Source organism: Rhinoraja longicauda, chromosome 15 (assembly GCF_053455715.1).
Source record: "Rhinoraja longicauda isolate Sanriku21f chromosome 15, sRhiLon1.1, whole genome shotgun sequence".
NCBI classification, from domain to species: domain Eukaryota; kingdom Metazoa; phylum Chordata; class Chondrichthyes; order Rajiformes; family Arhynchobatidae; genus Rhinoraja; species Rhinoraja longicauda.
In genome coordinates this window covers 36,864,322-36,884,119 of record NC_135967.1, presented here as the reverse complement: position 1 = coordinate 36,884,119, position 19,798 = coordinate 36,864,322, and the positions used below count along the sequence as shown (strand labels likewise).

Genomic DNA, 19,798 nt, shown 5'->3' with positions numbered 1-19,798 from the left:
GTTACTGTGTTTGAATGTCTATTCCCTCCTTAGACTGAAGCACCAGCTTGTGAAGGCATTGACCAGTTCCTTGCTGCTAGTATAGACACAAAATGCTGGAGTAACTCAGCGGGACAGGCAGCATCTCTGGGGAGAAGGAGTGGGTGACGTTTCAGATCGAGACCCTTCTTCAGACTGAGAGTCGGGGAGAGGGAAACCTGAAGTAGGGTCTCGACCTGAAACATCACCCATTCCCTCTCTCCAGAGATGCTACCTGTCCCACTGAGTTACTCCAACATTTTGTGTCTATCTTTGGTGTGAACCAGCATCTGCAGTTCCTTCCTACACATTTCCCGGCTGCTAGTGTTGTACATTTACACTGGTTATCTTCAATTTAAAAAAGAGATGCACTCTAATTTTAATTATCTTTTATACACAGGTTGGAATTTTCAGGAAGTCGGGCGTGAAATCACGAATCCAGGTCCTGAGGCAGATGAATGAGTACAACCCTGACAATGTTAATTACCAGGGTCAGTCGCCATTCGATGTCGCAGACTTGCTGAAGCAGTATTTCCGGGACCTCCCAGAACCTATCTTCACCGGCAAACTGATAGAAACCGTTCTACAGATCTACCAGTGTGAGTACCATCAATAAATTGCTCTTTTTACTACGTGATCTTTGTAATAATTATTACATATCTTATCAAGGTCATGTATTTTGCAAAATGTACAAAGCTGTTTTGGCTGTGTAATTGAGTTGCATCAAGCTGAGAGATAACACTGTTTGGAGATAACATGGCTTCCATTTTAGGTCCTTTTAACTAGTAACAGCCCACCCGGTGAGTTCGGCTTGCATATGCCCTCTTCCTTGAAGTGGCAATGTGACCTCTGTAACTTTGTGCTATTTCCATTTTCATAAGAGATATTATTACTAATGTGTTCATTTTTACAATGGAGAGATGACCACTAGGCACTAGATTAAGATCATCCTAGATTAATTCCATCCAGTGGTATGAATATTGATTTCTCTAATTTCAAGTAACCCCTCTCTCTCCGTCCCTCCCCCAACCTAGTTGTCCTATTAGTTTCCCTGTCGTCCTGCTTAGTCGCACTGTTTGTATCCCATCATCATGAAAGACTGGAGCGACTAGGCTTGTATACACTGGAATTTAGAAGGATGAGAGGAGATCTTATCGAAACGTATAAGATTATTAAGGGGTTGGACACGTTAGAGGCAGGAAACATGTTCCCAATATTGGGGGAGACCAGAACAGGGGTAGGCCATTTAGAACTGAGATGAGGAAAAACAGTCAGAGAGTTGTGAATCTTTGGAATTCTCTGCCTCAGAAGGCAGTGGAGGCCAATTCTCTGAATGCATTCAAGAGAGAGCTAGATAGAGCTCTTAAGGATAGCGGAGTCAGGGGGTATGGGGAGAAGGCAGGAATGGGGTCCTGATTGAGAATGATCAGCCATGATCACATTGAATGGCGGTGCTGGCTCGAAGGGCCTCCTCCTGCACCTATTGTCTATTGTCTATTGTCTATCACCACGGCAGCCAACAATGGACCATTGTGGGCCCCACCTTTCCTTGATCATTGGTGCTGTCTTTGATTTTTTTTTCTTTTCGTACTTTTCATTCATTTGTTCTTTGTTCCTTTTCGTACCTCTCGTTTCCTTCTCCCCTGACTCTCAGTCTGAAGAAGGGTCTCGGCCCGAAACGTCACCTATTCCTTTTCTCCAGAGATGCTGCCTGACCCGCTGAGTTACTCCAGCATTTTGCGTCTGTCTTAATTTTGAATACATCTCTGGAGGACATGGAGAAGCAATGTTTTGGTTTGGGAGCCTTCTTCAGACTTCAGAGAAGAGTATTCTAATTCATCAGCACCATCAGTTATTATGTTATACCCCAGAGATTCAATTCCGTTTTTTAAGTTCCCATTGCTTTCCAGTGCTCCACTGTTTATGATGTGCAGTGTGGCACAATGTCACTTCCAAAATGAAATCCTTCTTTGCAAATAACCTCTTCAACCACATTACCCAAAGGCAGAATATTGTTCTGAGATTCTCTGTGCCAAGTGGGCTAACTTGAACCCAGATTGGATTTGATTTGATGTTCATGGTTATTTAGATGATTTCCGAAAGTCAATGCGCTATTTATTCATTCATGAGACTGGTATGTAGATTAATTGGCTGGGTAAATGTAAAAATTGTCCCTAGTGGGTGTAGGATAGTGTTAATGTATGGGGATCGCTGGGCGGCACGGACTTGGTGGGCCAAAAAGGACTGTTTCCGGCTGTATATATATGATATGATATGATATGATACTGTGAAACGCACAATGCCAGCGGTCATCAGCGCATCGCTAATATTTTATGGGTAGAAGTAAGCCACTTTCTGAAGCTGCTACGGTGAAACTTTATCAGAGAAAAGGTTCAACAAAGACAGAGAAATTGAGTTAGTTTACAAATCAGGATCGTGTGCACCATTTTCGGTGATTTGTAAGTGGTGGTGTTCCCATACACATAGCCATCGTAGGTCTGAGCAGTACAGGTCATGGGTTAATATCACAAGTGCAGCAAAATATCAAGGGCTGGAGTAGATGGAATGGGCGGACGATGTTTTGGGTCGAGACCCATCTTCAGACTGTTTGGAGTCAGGGAAAGAAAGCTGGAAAAGAGAAGTGGGGGTGGGGCAAAACCTGGTAAGTGATAGGTGGATACGTGAGGGGGCTTTGATTAGCAGATGAGTGTGGAGTAAGTGGCAAAAGTGAAAAGGAGGCAAAAGGGTGTCAGAGAAGATGAGAAATAAGATGGAAAGCTGGAGGGGAGGGATGTAGGAGGAGGGGGAAAGAGGAAACGGGGGATAAAAGCTAATTAGATGAGGATAGGAGATGATATATAGAGGAGGGGTAAGGAGCCAGGTGGCTACAGGGATGGGAAATGTGTGCACACTGGCATGGACAGATGGGATGGAAGAGAGATAGTGTGCAGGGGAAATATTATTTTAAATTGGGGAAACTCAATATTCACCCTACTCCTTTCCCCGCTGTATGCTCTTCTCCTATCCCCAAGTACCAGATTTCCCATCTATCCCCCTTCTTTCCCCTCCCCCTACATCCGATCCCTCCCTCAGGCTGTATAATTCACTCCTCTTCTCTCCTTATCTGACATAGAAAAATAGGTCCTTCGAGCCAGAACTGCCATTCAATATGATCATGGCTGATCATCTAAAATCAGTACCTCGTTTCTGCTTTTTCCCCCATGTCCCTTGATTCCTTTAGCTCTAAGAGCTAAATCTAGCTCTCTCTTGAAACCTTTTGTTCCATTTTCACCGCTAGCCATTGTCATTTACTCCACCCATTTGCCAATCCACCTGTATCCACCTATCACTTGCCACCCAGCTTTCTCCTTCCTGCTCCATTGGTCTGAAGAAGGATCCCAACCTGAAATGGTGTTTATCCATTTCCCTCCACAGATGCTGTCTGACTCGCTGAGTTGCCCCAGCACTTTGTGTTCTGTCCATGGGTTTGGGTTAGTTCAAAGAATCTTGCTGGGTTTTGCAGTTCATTTTTCAGTTTTGCGTGGATAGGACAGGTTTGGAGGGATATGGGCCAAACGTGGGCAGGTGGGACAGGTGCAGCAGGGACTTGTTGGCCAGTGTGGGCAAGTTGGGCTGAGGGGCCTGTTTCCATGCTGTATCACTCTCTGACTCCATGACCCCATACTTGGAAGTAATTATTAGATAGAGTTGTCCTGATTTCAAAGGCTAAAGCAATAAGGACGTGGCGACTCATCTGTGAAACGACTTCTTTCCCTTCCTCAGATGTACCATTGGATCAACGTCTCCAAGCCGTTCAGGCTGCCATTGTGCTGATGCCAGATGAGAACCGTGAGGTTCTTCAATCGTTGTTGTACTTCCTCAGTGACATTGCATCGGTGCAACAAAACCAGATGACGGCCGGGAATCTGGCCGTGTGCCTTGCACCGTCGCTGTTCCACCTCAATGTACCGAAGAAAGAAACTTCCTCACCAAGGTGAGCTCTAAGGTTCACCGCAACTCTGTTGCTGGTGGCTCGTGAAAGGAAAGGCAGAAATGCCACCGATCTGATACTGTCAGCAGTAATCCCCTTGGTTCCACTTTACTTGTGATTTAAGAAATCTGCTTAAAGTAGTATGAGAAAATAACTGCAGATGCTGGTACAAATTGAAGGTATTTATTCACAAAATGCTGGAGTAACTCAGCAGGTCAGGCAGCATCTCGGGAGAGAAGGAATGGGTGACTGAAGAAGGATCTCGACCCGAAACGTCACCCATTCCTTCTCTCCCGAGATGCTGCCTGACCTGCTGAGTTACTCCAGCATTTTGTGAATAAGAAATCTGCTTGATCGGTCAAAAGCCACCTTGCAGGCTCCTAAGGTTGTAAAGAACAGGAATGAAAGTAAAATAAATTGGGATTTTGACAGGTACACGGATAGGAAAGGTTTAGAGGATTAAGGACCAGTTGATGAGATCATTGTAGATGGGGGATGGTTGGCCTGGACAAGTTGGGCTGTGTTGTTTGACTCTATGACTGTAAGATGTAGTAATTAGCTGACATCATACTCAAACTTTGAAAGCCCCTAGAAAGTATTGAATTCCAAAATGATGAGGTTTTGGGCAAGTGAAGCAACATGAAGTCAATGGCGGGGAGTCTGATGTGTCCCGATGGACTGGACTATACCACAACTCTCTGTAATTTCTTATGGCCTTGGGCACAACTGTTCCCAATGTGGTGTGTTAAGCATTGGTTTATTTTCAATGTGCTTGGTTAAAGGCTGAGAGAGTAGTTATCACATTGGTGCCTTCTTCTGTAATTGGAGTTACCCACAAAAGAAACATTAACAATGGAAGAGTAAAAAGTGTTATTGAGAGTAGTAATTCATTACCTCATTGAGGTGTCATCCTACGAGTGGCCAGATTGTAGAGCAGGGTTCAAGAACATGATCTTAGAATTGACAAGGGAGGGTGGTGCTGAATGGGACAAATCTGGAAGTGGATCACAGATCTAAATGTGACAACTGATTTCCCTCCCATGCTTGCTGTTGATTTAGAAAAGTAGGAGGAGCACAGCGGCGTTTAAAACATTTGCACCACCATGCAAAGAAAGAGACCAATCCGAGAAAAACACCCTCCATCTCCTTTGGTTCAGATTTCGGTCTGATGAACCGAGCGAGGTACAGTGAAAAGCTTTTGTTCGCAGACTATCTTCTGCTTGACGGGAGTGGGAGAAGAAGGAATGGCATGGGTGGGGAAGATTATGTTGGCTGCTTTTCCGAGGCAGCGTGAAGTGTAGACGGAGTCAATGGTGGGGAGTCTGGTCTGTGTGATATACTGGGCTAGGTCCACAACTCTCTGCAATATCTTGTGGTCCTGGGCCCTAACTGAGTATTGTTCTGAGAAGTGGACGATTTGTGTGTTAATGTGATCACATGTGCAACTGGTACAGTTTAGTTTTAAGCACGTGCTTGTATGTTTCATGCAAGTCTGCCCGGCGTTTCTGAATGTTCTCGCCTTTCTCTTGCCTTATTCTAGAATGATCCGAAAGAGAGGCGTTCTCAGCAAGCCCGACCAGAGGGACCTCAGTGAGAATCTAGCTGCAACTAATGGATTGGGTCACATGATCACAGAGTGCAAGAAACTTTTCCAGGTACCTCAAATCGAATTTTGGGTCTCAGAGCATAGTGCTTCTCTAGTTAAAGGTTGACACTAATAAACTGAATATGAACTGAATGATTTAGAAATATTTTATCTGCAGATTCCCCCTTATTAACTCCATTAGTGAACTCTCCCAGAATTTTCCAAGTCCTCTGTTACAATACACGGTGGCACAGTGGTAGTAGAGTTGCTGCCTTACAGCGCCAGAGATACAGGATTGAGCCTGACTACAGGTGCTGCCTGTATGGAATTTGTACATTCTCCCTCTGGCCTCGTTGGTTTTTTTCCAGCTGCTTTGGTTTCCTCTCGTACTCCAAAGACATGCAGGTTTGTGGGTTAATTGGCTTTGGTAAGAATTGGAAATTGGCCCCAGTGTATAGGATAGTGCTAGTGTAGGGGAATACTGGTTGGTGCAGACTCAGTGGGGCCGAAGGGCCTGTATCTGCGCTGTAACTCTAAACTAAACTAAGATGTAATTGTCCACTTCTTCTCAGCGCCCACTCCCCCCTCCCCTCCCCCACCCTTCCTTGGATATTGATATTAGACTTTTGAACGACCAGGATCCTCGCAGGTTCCAGGGAATAACCATTATGTGCTTTGAAACATTTGGCCAAGGGTGGGTGGAGGGAAAAGTGTGGGAAGAATTTGGTGGAAGAGAAGCTTGGAACTCTTGCAGGGCTTGCTGTATTAAAATCAAGGCCCTGATTTCATTACTCGTTACACTGAATGCTACATGTACATCAAAAACACAAGGTCAGGCAGCATTTGAGTTTTGACAAATAGTTTACAATTAACAGTTAACGTTGTCCTGAAACATTAACTGCTTCTCTTTCCACCGGTTCTACCTGACCTGTTGGGTTTTTTAAGAATTTTCCATTTTGAGTATTCAGTATAAGCAGATTTTTTGTTTATCAATAATGGTGGTGGCACGGTGGCACAGAGGTAGAGTTGCTGCCTTACAGCACCAGAGACACAGGTTCGATCCTGACTACCGGTGCTGTCTGTATGGAGTTTGTACGTTCTCCCTGTGACCTCGTGGGTTTTCTGCGGGTGCTTCGGTTTCCTCCCACACTCCAACGACGTACAGGTTTGTAGGTTCATTGGCCTCGGTAAAATTGTAAATTGTCCCCAGTGTGTAGGATAATGTTAGTGTCCAGGGATCGTTGGCTGGTGTGGACTCGGTGGGCTGAAGGGCCTGTTTCTTCACTGTATCTCTAAATTAAATATGTGCACATCAATGTGTATTTTATGTATTTTATGCTGTGTTACAGTCCGACAGTGAGAAGCATGGGTGCATTTTAAACAGTTCTTGGATTGCCTGAAGGAGCAATCTTTATCTTTCCACTTGAAAGAATATGTCTATTCTGAAATACAAGATGTTTTTTACATCATTGTTCTTCTTTCCATTAGATCCCCCATGATATCATGGTGCAGTCTCGGAACTCCTACATTGCAGCTGATGCTCATCTCTTTCCCGTCGCGGGCTTCAGGAGACATCCTGGTGGCATGGTCAAGGACTACATGACCCACATGGAGGACACAATCCAGGCTCTGCTAAGAGAGGCGGGAGAGAAGTTTAAAGGCTGGACCAGCACTGTTGGCCCTGTGAACACAGAGCTTTCCTACAAAAAGGTATTCAATGGAGTTTTGGAAAATTATTCCTGGTTTATACATGCATACGTAGAGTTTATACATTTATTATTATTATTAATACTTTATTTTTATTATACATATTAAACGTACAATGTTTATACACAGAGTTATACAGCATGGAAACAGGTCCTTCGGCACACTTTGCCCATGCCGACAAAGATGCCCCATCTGCACTAGTGCCACTTGCCGAATATAAATTTTCCATTTAAAGTTTCTTTTGGGCTATTTCAGGCCACATCTTGTTACTCTTGTTCCCCATCCTGAATGGAATTCACATTCTCCAAAAGAGAGTTGAACATTCACTTGAATGTGTCTGACAGGTTCCATGCATTTCATCCATGTGTATGTAACTTTATGGTGCATGTTGAAACATGATTAAACATGACTGTGGCCTTTCAGTTCGGATGAAGCATTAACTGTTCCCCTTTCAACAGGTGCTGCCTTACCTGCTGAGTATTTCCAGCATTTTCTGTTTTTTCATCATGATTAAATATCGCACTAGACTTGCTTTCTTTAAAGGTAGTGTGAGTGTTGGGCCATCAAACCATCATTAATTTAGAGTCTTACTGCATGGAAACAGGCACTTTGGTCCAACCTGCCCAAATTATACAGAATAAAAATCTCAAGTTGGAGAAGTGGATGTTCATACCACTGGGCTGCATACTGCCCAGGCGAAATATGAGGTGCTGTTCCTCCAATTTCCGGTGGGCCTCACTGGCACTGGAGGAGCCATGACAGAAAGGTCATGGGCCTCCTTCGCTTCGCTGAACACCTGCGCTCGGTCCGCATTAACCAAACTGATCTCCCGGTGGCCGAGCACTTCAACTCCCCCTCCCATTCCCAGTCTGACCTTTCTGTCATGGGCCTCCTCCAGTGCCATAGTGAGGCCCACTGGAAATTGGAGGAACAGCACCTCATATTTCGCCTGGGCAGTTTGCAGCCCAGTGGTATGAACATCGACTTCTCCAACTTTAGATAGTTCCTCTGTCCCTCACTTCCCCTCCTCCTTCCCAGATCTCCCTCTATCTTCCTGTCTCCACCTATATCCTTCCTTTGTCCCACCCCCTGACATCAGTCTGAAGAAGGGTCTCGACCCGAAACGTCACCCATTCCTTCTCTCCCGAGATGCTGCCTGACCTGCTGAGTTACTCCAGCATTTTGTGAATAAATCGATTTGTACCAGCATCTGCAGTTATTTTCTTATAAAAATCTCAAGTTATCTATTACCATGTGTATTTAAAACAATATCACTCTGAGCTGGTTGTGTGATATGTTAGTTTATAACAGTTTCCCTTCCTGCAACCACTGAGCAATTTCTCTGTGGCATTCAGACCACCAAGCAGACGATCATCATGGGTGATCACTCAAAGTCAAGTATGATTGCACTCTTTGTGGGCCCTTTCTGTAAGTCTCCAGATGGCTGAAACCATCCATATGTGCAGGTGGCATGTCCTACCAGGTGAACGCTTGTGCGTGGCATCTTTAACATCGGGACATTGGTGTACAAGAACCCACCACACGGTCCTAGAGAGAGAGAGAGAGAGAGTCCTGGGTCCGACAGCGTGGACCAACTCTACGATGGTTGGGCCTCTCTCTGCTCGATCCTTTGTCTGCCTTCTTAGCCACGGTGGCACTCCAGTTCTTGTGGTGCACTTTGTAGGAATTTCTCCCTTGACCTGCCTGTCAGGGGCATAGCTCCAGACAGTTTAGCTTCAGGATCTCAGGCACACGTTAGCCTCTCCACCACGACAAAGTGGCGACCCTTGGAAAAGATAGTACTGTGGAAACGGGTGCTGCAGGGCATGAATTGTGTCTGTGTATCGTCAAGTTATTTTTATCTCTCAATCTATTATCTTCTCGGTTCTCTCCCTTTTTCACCTCTGCTCCATCTTGTATTCATTCTGCCTTGTATTCATTCAGTTTCCATCTAGCTCCAGTGGGTCATGATCAGGAGCAGGAATCCTTGCTGGTTAATCTAATCCCTCCCTTGTGCCCAACAATTGTAGCTAGAAAGAGCACCCCTGGCTAACACAGACTGGGACTTTCATGGACTGTTTTGCTACACATCAGAATGTGTCCATAATCACAAGTCATAAACAGGACTGAAGAAAGGTCTCGACTTGGATCGTCACCCATTCCTTCTCTCTAGAGATGCTGCCTGTCCCGCTGAGTTACTACAGCATTTTGTGTCTAACATTTATAATTGCTGGACTCTGCCGACGAATCTAATGGGAAATACATGTCCAAAACAGCCACCAAACCTCGGGATGCATAAACAACAGTATGAAAACCAGCAGAGAAGCCACTGTCTGATAAATGGTGACAGACTCAGTATTTGTTACTGGAGTAATCCTATTGTGTAAACAAGTGTTTGATTCACTTCCAGTTTTCTTTTTATCTTGGCGATGTATCTGGGTAGACATTGGATGATCTCAGACATTCCAAGTGCTCAACTCAAACAAAATCATTGACCATAGCAAAGCTAAATTGTCTACAGATACTGAACTCTAAATAGAGCAGTCTCTCTTTGTGTTCCCGCTGCCAGTAGTAATGCTGGTGGATTGCATGCAGGACTCCAGCTAAACACAATCATCCCATTTCCACCTTTTAGTTTAGATTAGAGATACAGCGCGGAAACAGGCCCTTTGGGCCACCGAGATTACCAACCAGTGATCCCCGCACACTAACACCATCACCGCACACACTCATTTACAATTAAATCAAGCCAATTAACCTACAGACCTGTACAATGTGGGAGGAAACTGGAGATCCCGGGGAAAACCCATGCAGGTCACGGGGAGAATGTTCAAACTCCTAACAGACTGCACCCGTATTAAGGATCGAACCAGGGTTACCCAAGCTCTAAGGTAACATCTCTATCGCTGTGCCACCCATCCGCAACATTTTTATTTTCCAAGACACCCATTGATGATTTCTCATCATGTTCTGGGGAAATTAACCCCATCTTGAGGAGGGGTTTCACTAAAAGTCTGAAAGTCAAAATCTCACAATCAAGACCACCTTTAAAGAGTCTGTCTCTCTCTGTGTCTCTCTCTGTGTCTCTCTCTGTGTCTCTCTCTGTGTCTCTCTCTCTCTGTGTCTCTCTCTCTCTCTCTCTCTCTCTCTCTCTCTCTCTCTCTCTCTCTCTCTCTCTGTCTCTCTCTCTGTGTCTCTCTCTCTGTGTCTCTCTCTGTCTCTCTCTCTCTCTCTCTCTCTGTCTCTCTCTCTGTGTCTCTCTCTCTGTGTCTCTCTCTGTGTCTCTCTCTGTCTCTCTCTCTGTGTCTCTCTCTGTGTCTCTGTGTCTCTGTGTCTCTCTCTGTGTCTCTCTCTGTGTCTCTCTCTCTCTCTCTGTCTCTCTCTGTCTCTCTCTGTGTCTCTCTCTCTGTCTCTCTCTCTGTCTCTCTCTCTGTGTCTCTCTCTCTGTGTGTCTCTCTCTCTGTGTGTCTCTCTCTCTGTGTGTCTCTCTCTCTGTGTGTCTCTCTCTCTGTGTGTCTCTCTCTGTGTCTCTCTCTCTCTGTGTCTCTCTCTCTCTGTGTCTCTCTCTCTCTGTGTCTCTCTCTCTGTGTCTCTCTCTCTCTCTCTCTGTCTCTCTCTCTCTCTGTCTCTCTCTGTGTCTCTCTCTGTGTCTCTCTCTCTCTGTGTCTCTCTCTCTCTGTGTCTCTCTCTCTGTGTCTCTCTCTCTCTCTCTCTGTCTCTCTCTCTCTCTGTCTCTCTCTCTGTCTCTCTCTCTGTGTGTCTCTCTGTGTGTCTCTCTGTGTCTCTCTGTGTCTCTCTGTGTCTCTCTGTGTCTCTCTCTGCGTCTCTCTGTCTCTCTCTGTGTCTCTCTCTGTGTCTCTCTCTGTCTCTCTCTCTGTGTCTCTCTCTGTGTCTCTCTCTGTGTCTCTCTCTGTGTCTCTCTCTGTGTCTCTCTCTGTGTCTCTCTCTGTGTCTCTCTCTGTGTCTCTCTCTCTGTCTCTCTCTCTGTCTCTCTCTCTGTCTCTCTCTCTGTCTCTCTCTCTGTCTCTCTCTCTGTCTCTCTCTCTGTCTCTCTCTCTGTCTCTCTCTCTGTCTCTCTCTCTGTCTCTCTCTCTCTCTCTCTCTGTGTCTCTCTCTCTGGATCCTGTCTGCTGAAGGAACATGTAGGCAATAGATGAAAGACCAAATCCAATTAAAATCCAAAATTGCATGAGGAGTAACACATGGCAGTAGGTTCTTCACTTTATACAATCACGATGCAGTAAATATGCATGATGCACAACAAAATAATTATCTTTGGTTTAAATATGAGTCTTCAGTTAAATATCCATTAGAAAAATACATTATGGTTCTATCTGCTAAATCTATAATCCAGGTTCATTAGCAAAGTGGAATCAATTTTAGTAATTTTATGTAATTGCTGACAAATTTATAAAAATAACTTTAATGAGGCTCAATTCTTCCGCTGATGAAGAAACCAACTAAATACTTATGGCTTGCTTTTGACATAGTGGCACCTTTTGCAAGGGCTAGGTAACAACATTACACCAATGTTCATTAATATAACCCTCCCATTATTTAGTTAACATTATTCTACTGATAGCTTTTGATTGCTGTACCATTGATGTAGTGGCTAAAGGATGAGAATCTTTGAAGTTATGCGGTTTTTGGCATTTATCTTTAAGCTATCGGAGGAAAACCGCTAATAGTCCAAGTTATTTGGTTGATTTCTTTAGTCCTGTGTGCTTATGTACTTTTGTATGAGTCCATATTACTTGAGGCAGTGTAGTGGAGAACACTGGTAAATAATAATAGGATGGAAAATGCAATAAACCTAGAGTCATGTAAGAGGTGCAATTATTAGTTTTCATGTCAGGAAGATGCAGCAAATCCATTCAGTGTGATGATCACATTCTCCAAAGACATTTTCATTAAATGTTCAATAATAATTAATCATGTTTTGGGTATACTGGCCTTCCATTTAAAGATCAATTTCACCAGAAATTGGGAATAAGCTGTTCCCGAACCTGGATGTTGCAATTTTCAGGCTGCTATATCTTCTTCCCGATGGCAGGAGTGAAATGAGTGTGTGGCCAAGGTGGTGTGGGTCTCTGATGAAACCAGGGAAGAGTGAATTTAATTATTATCCAAAATAGTTTTGTGTAACAACATATTGCAGTGATTTTTTTTCTCCAAATCACTGATCCGATGCCTTTTGTTTGTGGGGTTATATGCAATAGCGGCAATCGAGTATTCCTCTCTCAATGCAGTGACCATGACCTTTCGCTCACAACTGTCCTTGTACTGGTAGGTTGGTGATGGATATCCCCTTCGTTTGTGGAAGGTAACGACTGAAGTGGAAGCACCGCCAAACTCTGTGTTAAACCGCCTGCTTCGAGAGCGACACCTCTGGGACGATGACGTGTTGATGGGGAAAATTGTGGAGCATTTGGACAAAAATACTGAGATCTGCCATTATGTTCTGGACAGCATGGCACCACATCCCAGGAGGGACTTTGTAGTTCTGAGGTAAGGCAACGTTAGCTCGTTGGCGGCAGTGGCATTGTGTGCATCCCAAATAGTGTGTTACTTAGTGTGTTACAGGGAGAGATAGATCAACCATGATTGAATGGTGGAGTAGACTTGATGGGCCGAATGGCCAGATTCTGCGCCTATCACTTACGACCTTATGACATTGCAATTGGCTTCCACTTCTGTTTCACTGTTGGTCAAATTGAGGAATCTTGTGATTAACAGAGAACATGGAAAAGTTCAGCATGGGAAAGGCCCTTCGGCCCTCAAATTCTGTGCCTAACATGATGCCGTGCTAAACTAATCTCATCTGCTTACACTTGATCCATACCCCTCCATGCCCTGCATTTCCATGTACCTATCTAAAAACCTCTTAAATGCCACTTTTGTATCTGCCTCTACCATCGCCCCAAGCAGCACATTCCAGGTACCCACCATGCTGTTTTAACAAAAATTACCCTGCACATCTCCTGTAAATGTTGTCCCTTTCATCTTACAACTATCCCCTCCAGCCTTTGACATTTCCACCCTGGGAAGAAGGTTCTGACTGTCTACCCTATCTATTTTAAGCCGAAGCAGTTTGTACAGTTTGTGTTTCTTGATTATGAGTATTAGAATTGGGCTGAAGGCTATGTGAATGGCTCAGTATTTTATTGATAAGCACTTACATAATTTCACTCTGTCGATTTTCAATCACGTAAACACTTTTCCAGTATTGTCATGATTGAAATTTGTCTTAACCTTGAGTGAAACATGATATTAACCTTCAAAAAGCAACAAAAAAAAAGGTTCTGACATTGAACATCCCAAGATGAAACGAGAGAATAGTGGGGGTACTCAGCAGGTCAGGCAGCAGCTGTGGAGAGAGAAATCGAAGTAACATTCAGGTCAACGATCTTTCATCTGAACTGGAAAAGTGTGATATAAAACTTGTTCTAGGTTGGCTGAAGAGAGGTAGGGAAAACATTGGGAATGAGACCAGGAGAATGCAGGTGACACAAATGATGTAGGTGCCATCCGAGTGAAGGTGGTGGACCTTCTGATATTATTAATCATATCGGATCTATCTGGAGAAGCTGTAACCAGAGGGAGATCGTGAGGGCAGAGTGGAACTGGAGATGCAGAGACAATAGACAATAGGTGCAGGAGTAGGCCATTCGGCCCTTCGAGCCAGCACCGCCATTCAATGCGATCATGGCTGATCATTCTCAATCAGTAACTCGTTCCTGCTTTCTTCCCATACCCCCTGACTCCGCTATCCGTAAGAGCTCTATCTAGCTCTCTCTTGAATGTATTCAGAGTACAGCAATTAGTTTTTGAAATCTGCAATAAAAGAGAATGCTGGAAATTCTCAGTGGTGATTCAAGCCCACAAGTCGTGGTAACATCCTGGTGAATCTTATCTGCACTCTTTCCAACATAATAGCTGGGCGAGCAGAACAATACCCATTACCCGAGGTGTGGTTTCACCGACGACTTCTATAGCTGTATCATGATGTTAACTTTTTGTACTCGATACTTAATGAAGGCTAGTGTGCCGGAAGCTTTCTTCACCACCCTGTCCACCTGAATCACCCCTTTCAGGGAACCATGAACCTGTACTCCTATATTCTAAGGCCCGCTGTATCTCTAAACTAAACTACTTTTTAAGTTCAAAAACTGTTTCTACTGATGTAGGCTTGTCACACAAACAATTCATATCTAAATACCATGTGCCTCCCTCTTTGTCCAGTGGTATCTACAAGCAGTATTTACTTTCATTAACTTGAGCTGATTAGCCAAGAGTCAAGAATGTTTAATTGTCATGAAACAGAACAATGAAATTCTTATCTTGGTTTAAATATCCAGTTTCTAATCCGCCACAACACTCTGCCTGCTTCTGTTTCAGGACCTGGCGAGCAGATTTGCCAAAGGACATGTGCGTTCTGGTAGCAGCCTCCATTGAGTGTGACTCGGTGCACCTGGAGGGAGGTGTGAGAGCAGTGGTGTTGAGCTCCCAGTACCTGGTTGAGCCTTGTGGTCCAGGTCGCTCCCGGCTCACGCACATCTCCCGAACTGACCTGAGGTGTGTGTTTTGTTCTTTCCCTTTCTTTGTCTGCATGAGGAACAAGAATGTGATCACACTGGGGGAGCTGACTGGAATAGGTTTTATGCACTGACAGAACATGTCATGCCATCATTATTGGTGGAGTTTTAAGGGTTCTCATCCAGCTCACTTGATCGAGTCACCAAGCATATCTAGGAATGATAAGCAGCTTCCGTGATGTCCGCCTACAGGGTTAGATAACTATGTATATGTTTTTCAATACTTTTTCTCATTGATTATCTTTTTTGCTCATTAATGTAAGGGATATTACCTTTGGATTTAGAGTTTCTGGTCAAGGAGAGCAGTAAAAAAGAAATAAAGCATCTTCTCCTTTGAATCATTGAGTCTTAGAGTTGTACAGCATGGAAACAGGCACAGTGGCCCAACATGCCCACATTGACCAACATGCCCCATCTACACTCGTCCCACCTGCCTGCATTTTGCCCATATCCCTCTAACCCTGTCCTGTCCATGTACCTGTCTAGATGTTTCTTGCGATAGTACCTGCCTCAACTACCTCCTCCGACACCTCATTTGATACACCCACCACCCTTTGTGTAAAAAAAAAAGTTACTCCTCAGGTTCCTATTAAATCTTTCTCCCCTCACCTTAAACCTATATCCACTGGTTTTCGATTTCCCCTACACTGGGCCAGAGACTCTGTGCATATTGTACACTTTTATAAGATCACCCCTCATCCTCCTGCGCTCCAAGGAATAAATAATCCTAGCCTGCTCATCTGCTCCCTGTAGCTCAGGCCCTCGAGTCCTGGCAAAATGCTCGTAAATCTTATCAGCCCCCTTTCCAGCTTGACAACATCTTTCCTATAACACGGTGCCCTCTGAATTAATGTGTCTCGGACCCAATGTTAGAACACCTCCCCCTTCTCCTGCAGAGCAGCAATTGGTTTTCAGCTGAGGTGGCAGAGATTCATTTTCCGTTAGATCTTTATCAAAACTCACTCACGGCCTGATGCTCAACATCCATTTGTCTTCAGACGCCCAAAATTGGATTGTATAAACCCACAAATAATTGCTGTATTATTTCAGCCTTCATGGTGCCCAATAAATGCAGCTGAAATAGTTTGTGGAACACCCAGTGCAAATTTGGGCCATGGTTACTGAACGACAAATGCAGAGCTAGATTGCCAACCGGGGCTGTCCATGCAATTCCTAATATTTTAAGGGTGAATGTCTCCTGATTTTTCAGCCGTGACTTCAATAGAATATTAGTGGAAATGTCCTGGGGAAATGGCACAGATGGCATTCAGTACAAATCAGCAGTACGGTAGAATATTACTGCCTCATAAGTGATATGTAGAACACATAAGGGGCGGCACGGTGGCGCAGCGGTAGAGTTGCTGCCTTACAGTGCTAGAGACCCGGGTTTGATCCTGACTACGGGTGCCGTCTGTGCGGAGTTTGTACATTCTCCCTGTGACCTGCGTGGGTTTTCTCTGGGTGCTCCGGTTTCCTCCCGCACACCAAAGACGTACAGGTTTGTAGGCTAATTGATTTGATGAAATTATCGATTGCCCCTAGGGTGTGTAGAATAGTGTTACTGTGCGGGGATTTGCTAGTCGTTGCGGACTTGGTGGGCTGAAGAGCCTTTTTCCACACTGTGTATCTCTAAACGAAATTAAACATAAATTAATGCCGACTACTTTTAAAACAGTGGTTCAGAAGATTGCTTGGAGTGAGATGTGTGCTTGGAGTGAAGAACTGACGTAAGGTTCAGTACAAAAAATATGAGGGATTTAATTGAAATGTAGATGGATGTGATATCACTGAAACATTAGTGAATGGATGGGATGTACTTTGAGAGGATAAATAGCCTTTTCTTGTTCTCAACCTTTCTCCCTTCCTATTTATTTTCCAGGGGCCGGTCTCCAGAATGGTACAACAAGGTCTCGGGATATCTTTGTGCTGTGGAGGTTGCTAGGATACGGGACTCCTTCCTGCCACCAAACCCCTAAGGGCTAGAGATCGAAATCTGTAATGGACTGACACTTCAGACAGAAGGAAGGTGTTTATGTTGAGTGTGCATGGTGGCAGCTGCCATTAAATGGCGATTGGTCTTCTCCTAAACCAGCGAGACAAGTTATATCGGAGATTGAGATGAAGATGGCCTTGTAATCCACCGTGTATCATATCTGGTGAATTCCACTCTTACAGCTTTCCTGTTAGAACATCCAACTGTTTATTTAAGATACCGGGCATTCTGACTCCAACCACCATCTTTGAAAACCTCGGCCTTTAAATGATTATAATATAAAAATAGTGCGATAGGCTTTTGCGATGAAGTGAGATTGAAGAAGAGACCGTTCTGTTCGATATCTTGTTCTTCGGTGGCTCTGGCCCCTTAACTACAAACGTTCTAGCACCTACGCACCCGCGACAAAGAAGATAAGCATCTTAATTTGAGCTCAAAGTTGTTGTGACTTTATTATCCCAGCTTGGCCAAGTATGATTTGTTGTAAAGCTGCACACAGTGCTATTTCTTGCAACATATTCAGCTGGTAAAAGATATACATGAAAGGAAGTAGCTTGTAAATGGGATTGAGGTTGTTAAGCAATGGAATAAGGAAATGGGAGAGGGATATAGAATTTAATGGACAGGAGTTTTTCTTACTGTGTATGTGGGGGGAATGTTGACTGGAATTTATGGTGGGCTCTGTGAAAGGTAGTTAAATTGAAATTGAAATGGAGTAATGTGTTTAGTGCATTTACTGTTGACGTATACCAGCTGAAGTGACACAAGCAGCTCTGTGTAGGAAACTGAGATGTTTAAACTATTTGAGGTTATTGTAACCATTTTTTAATGGAATACTGCACTAATATTTTAACACAGCATTTCAAGACACAGGGTAACGACCGTAACAGAAAGTGTCAGATTCAGCACTACTTCTGTATTTCTACATGTGCAAAACACATAAATGTATTTGCCTCCCTTTTTCTGTTCTCTTGGTCCCTTGGTTATACTATTCCTTGGTTAAACATACAAGAATTAGGCTGGTAATTGATCTGCAACAGAGATCCAAATGTTTGGCCTTTTGTGATAGGCATACATTAAAATTTAGTCGCAGATGATTTGAGACCAGAGATTGAAGACTTGTTGGACTAATGGATTCTTGTTATTTCCACCATCTTTGTGAGCATCATTGGCCCCTCCTATTATTGTATTAATAGCTTTGCTGGTTTAAGACAGCACAATTCTTGTTGCTTGGCTAGGAACCTGCTAAGCCGAGAGCTCTTTCAATGAGGTGCCAGTCACGAAATGTTATAATTGCCCTTTATCATTGGTCCTCTGGTTCTCCCAGCACCTGGAAATTTTACTTTCAGCTCAGTTCAATTAAACCAAGGCCGTGGACTTCCCCATCTCTTCGAGTGCACGTGTTTCAGGTTCAAATCCTTGCTCTGGCCCTTGGGTTAAAAAAAAATAACAAGGTGCGTCGGCTTGACTGAGAGATCTTTATTTGCAAATTTATTTGTTCGTAGCTTGCATCTGACAGCCAGAAGATGATCAAACAGACCACAGAAAAGATGGGCTATACTTTTAAGTACAATGAAGATGAATTAATTGGTTCAAAGAAAAAGAATTAGGGTAAATATTCAAAGGAAAAGCTCCTAGAGGGAGGAAGGTGTGTGTGTGTGTGTGTGTGTGTGTAAAACAAAAACTGGAACATTAGAGATGCACCAATCGCGTGCTTTTTAAATTAATGAGAAACAGTGAAAGGTTTCTTGTAACCTCCAGATAAAGTCTGTACCACCTCTTAAAGTAAACGCCTTCTTCCTGTGAATAGCATTTAACTTTGTATTAAACAAATGTGAAGTAGTGTAACAATGAAATTCAAAATGCTATTATTGTGAAAATGCCAGGCAAAGGAAGGCAGCTATCATGGGAATATGGTGAGATGTTGTGGAGTTTTGATTTTGGGAACTATTTAAGCAGGTTATTTGGAGTTTGGCTTACATAGCCATGACGTGGTGGATCGTACAATGGGCTTTCCCAAGCATCCGCCCTTTCTCGAACCCAACTGCTCCTTGTAAAATGAAGAAATGCAAAGGGCATTAGGCAAAAGGGACATTGGCAAGTCTTTTTGATATAATTAACTGGCATTCCATGAGTGAACTGTACAGAACTTTGCTCTCTGGGATAGTGTAGTGAGAATTGACAAGTGCAGTTTGCATGATATTTTGTTCATTACAGTTAGCAGATGGAAAATGTGCAGAGAGCATTTACAGTTAGTGTAACTCCAGCATTATTACTACAGTATTGTATTCTCGTGCAAGGGAAAGAAATGGACACAAGGAATGCATTTTGTGCGAAGAGTTAATGTATGTTCTGCTTATAGATATTGAAGACAGTGGAGAGTTTTATTAGTGAGAAGTATGTGTGAGTGAGTGTTCAGGGAATGGAATGTCTTTAAGAACTTAATGGCACACGTTCTATTTAATATTGAGAACATGTCTGATCTCAGGTATTTAAAACTTAATGAGTTTTGTTGCCAAATGTACATATGTTGTATTCCTGCAAAATATAAGAAATATTTGTATGGGAATTTTTTTATATTGTCATATAATTAAAATTATATTTTTTCTCAACAATCTGCTCAGAAATGTACAGATCATTTTAATAAATTTTGCTTCAAACTCAAAAGTCTCCTGAGATCTTTCTTTTCACTATAAGGGGGGTTCCTGTTATTACAATATCTTAGTTGGTAAATTTAGCATTGTGAACCAAACGGAGATAATGTAGTCTCAATGCAGTGGTTTCAGTCCGAAAGGGTCTCCACCCGAAACGTGACCCATTCCTTCTCTCCAGAGATGCTGCCTGTCCCGCTGAGTTGCTCCAGCTTTTTGTGTCTATCTCCAAATTTAACCAGCATCTGCAGTTCCTTC

General features: G+C 43.6%; 1 protein-coding gene across 1 annotated transcript in view; it reads left to right on the top strand.

Moving 5' to 3' along the window:
- The window catches only part of stard8 (StAR related lipid transfer domain containing 8), an 87,705-nt gene extending 68,278 nt beyond the window's left edge, over window positions 1–19,427 (top strand). Inside the window, exons 8-14 of the mRNA XM_078412496.1 lie at window positions 419–617; window positions 3,802–4,012; window positions 5,550–5,664; window positions 7,083–7,304; window positions 12,592–12,809; window positions 14,700–14,876; window positions 16,776–19,427. Of these exons, the coding sequence (XP_078268622.1) occupies window positions 419–617; window positions 3,802–4,012; window positions 5,550–5,664; window positions 7,083–7,304; window positions 12,592–12,809; window positions 14,700–14,876; window positions 16,776–16,872 (1,239 nt within the window). The 3' untranslated portion in view covers window positions 16,873–19,427. The remainder of the gene's footprint in view (window positions 1–418; window positions 618–3,801; window positions 4,013–5,549; window positions 5,665–7,082; window positions 7,305–12,591; window positions 12,810–14,699; window positions 14,877–16,775) is intronic.
- Window positions 19,428–19,798: the final 371 nt, after the last annotated feature.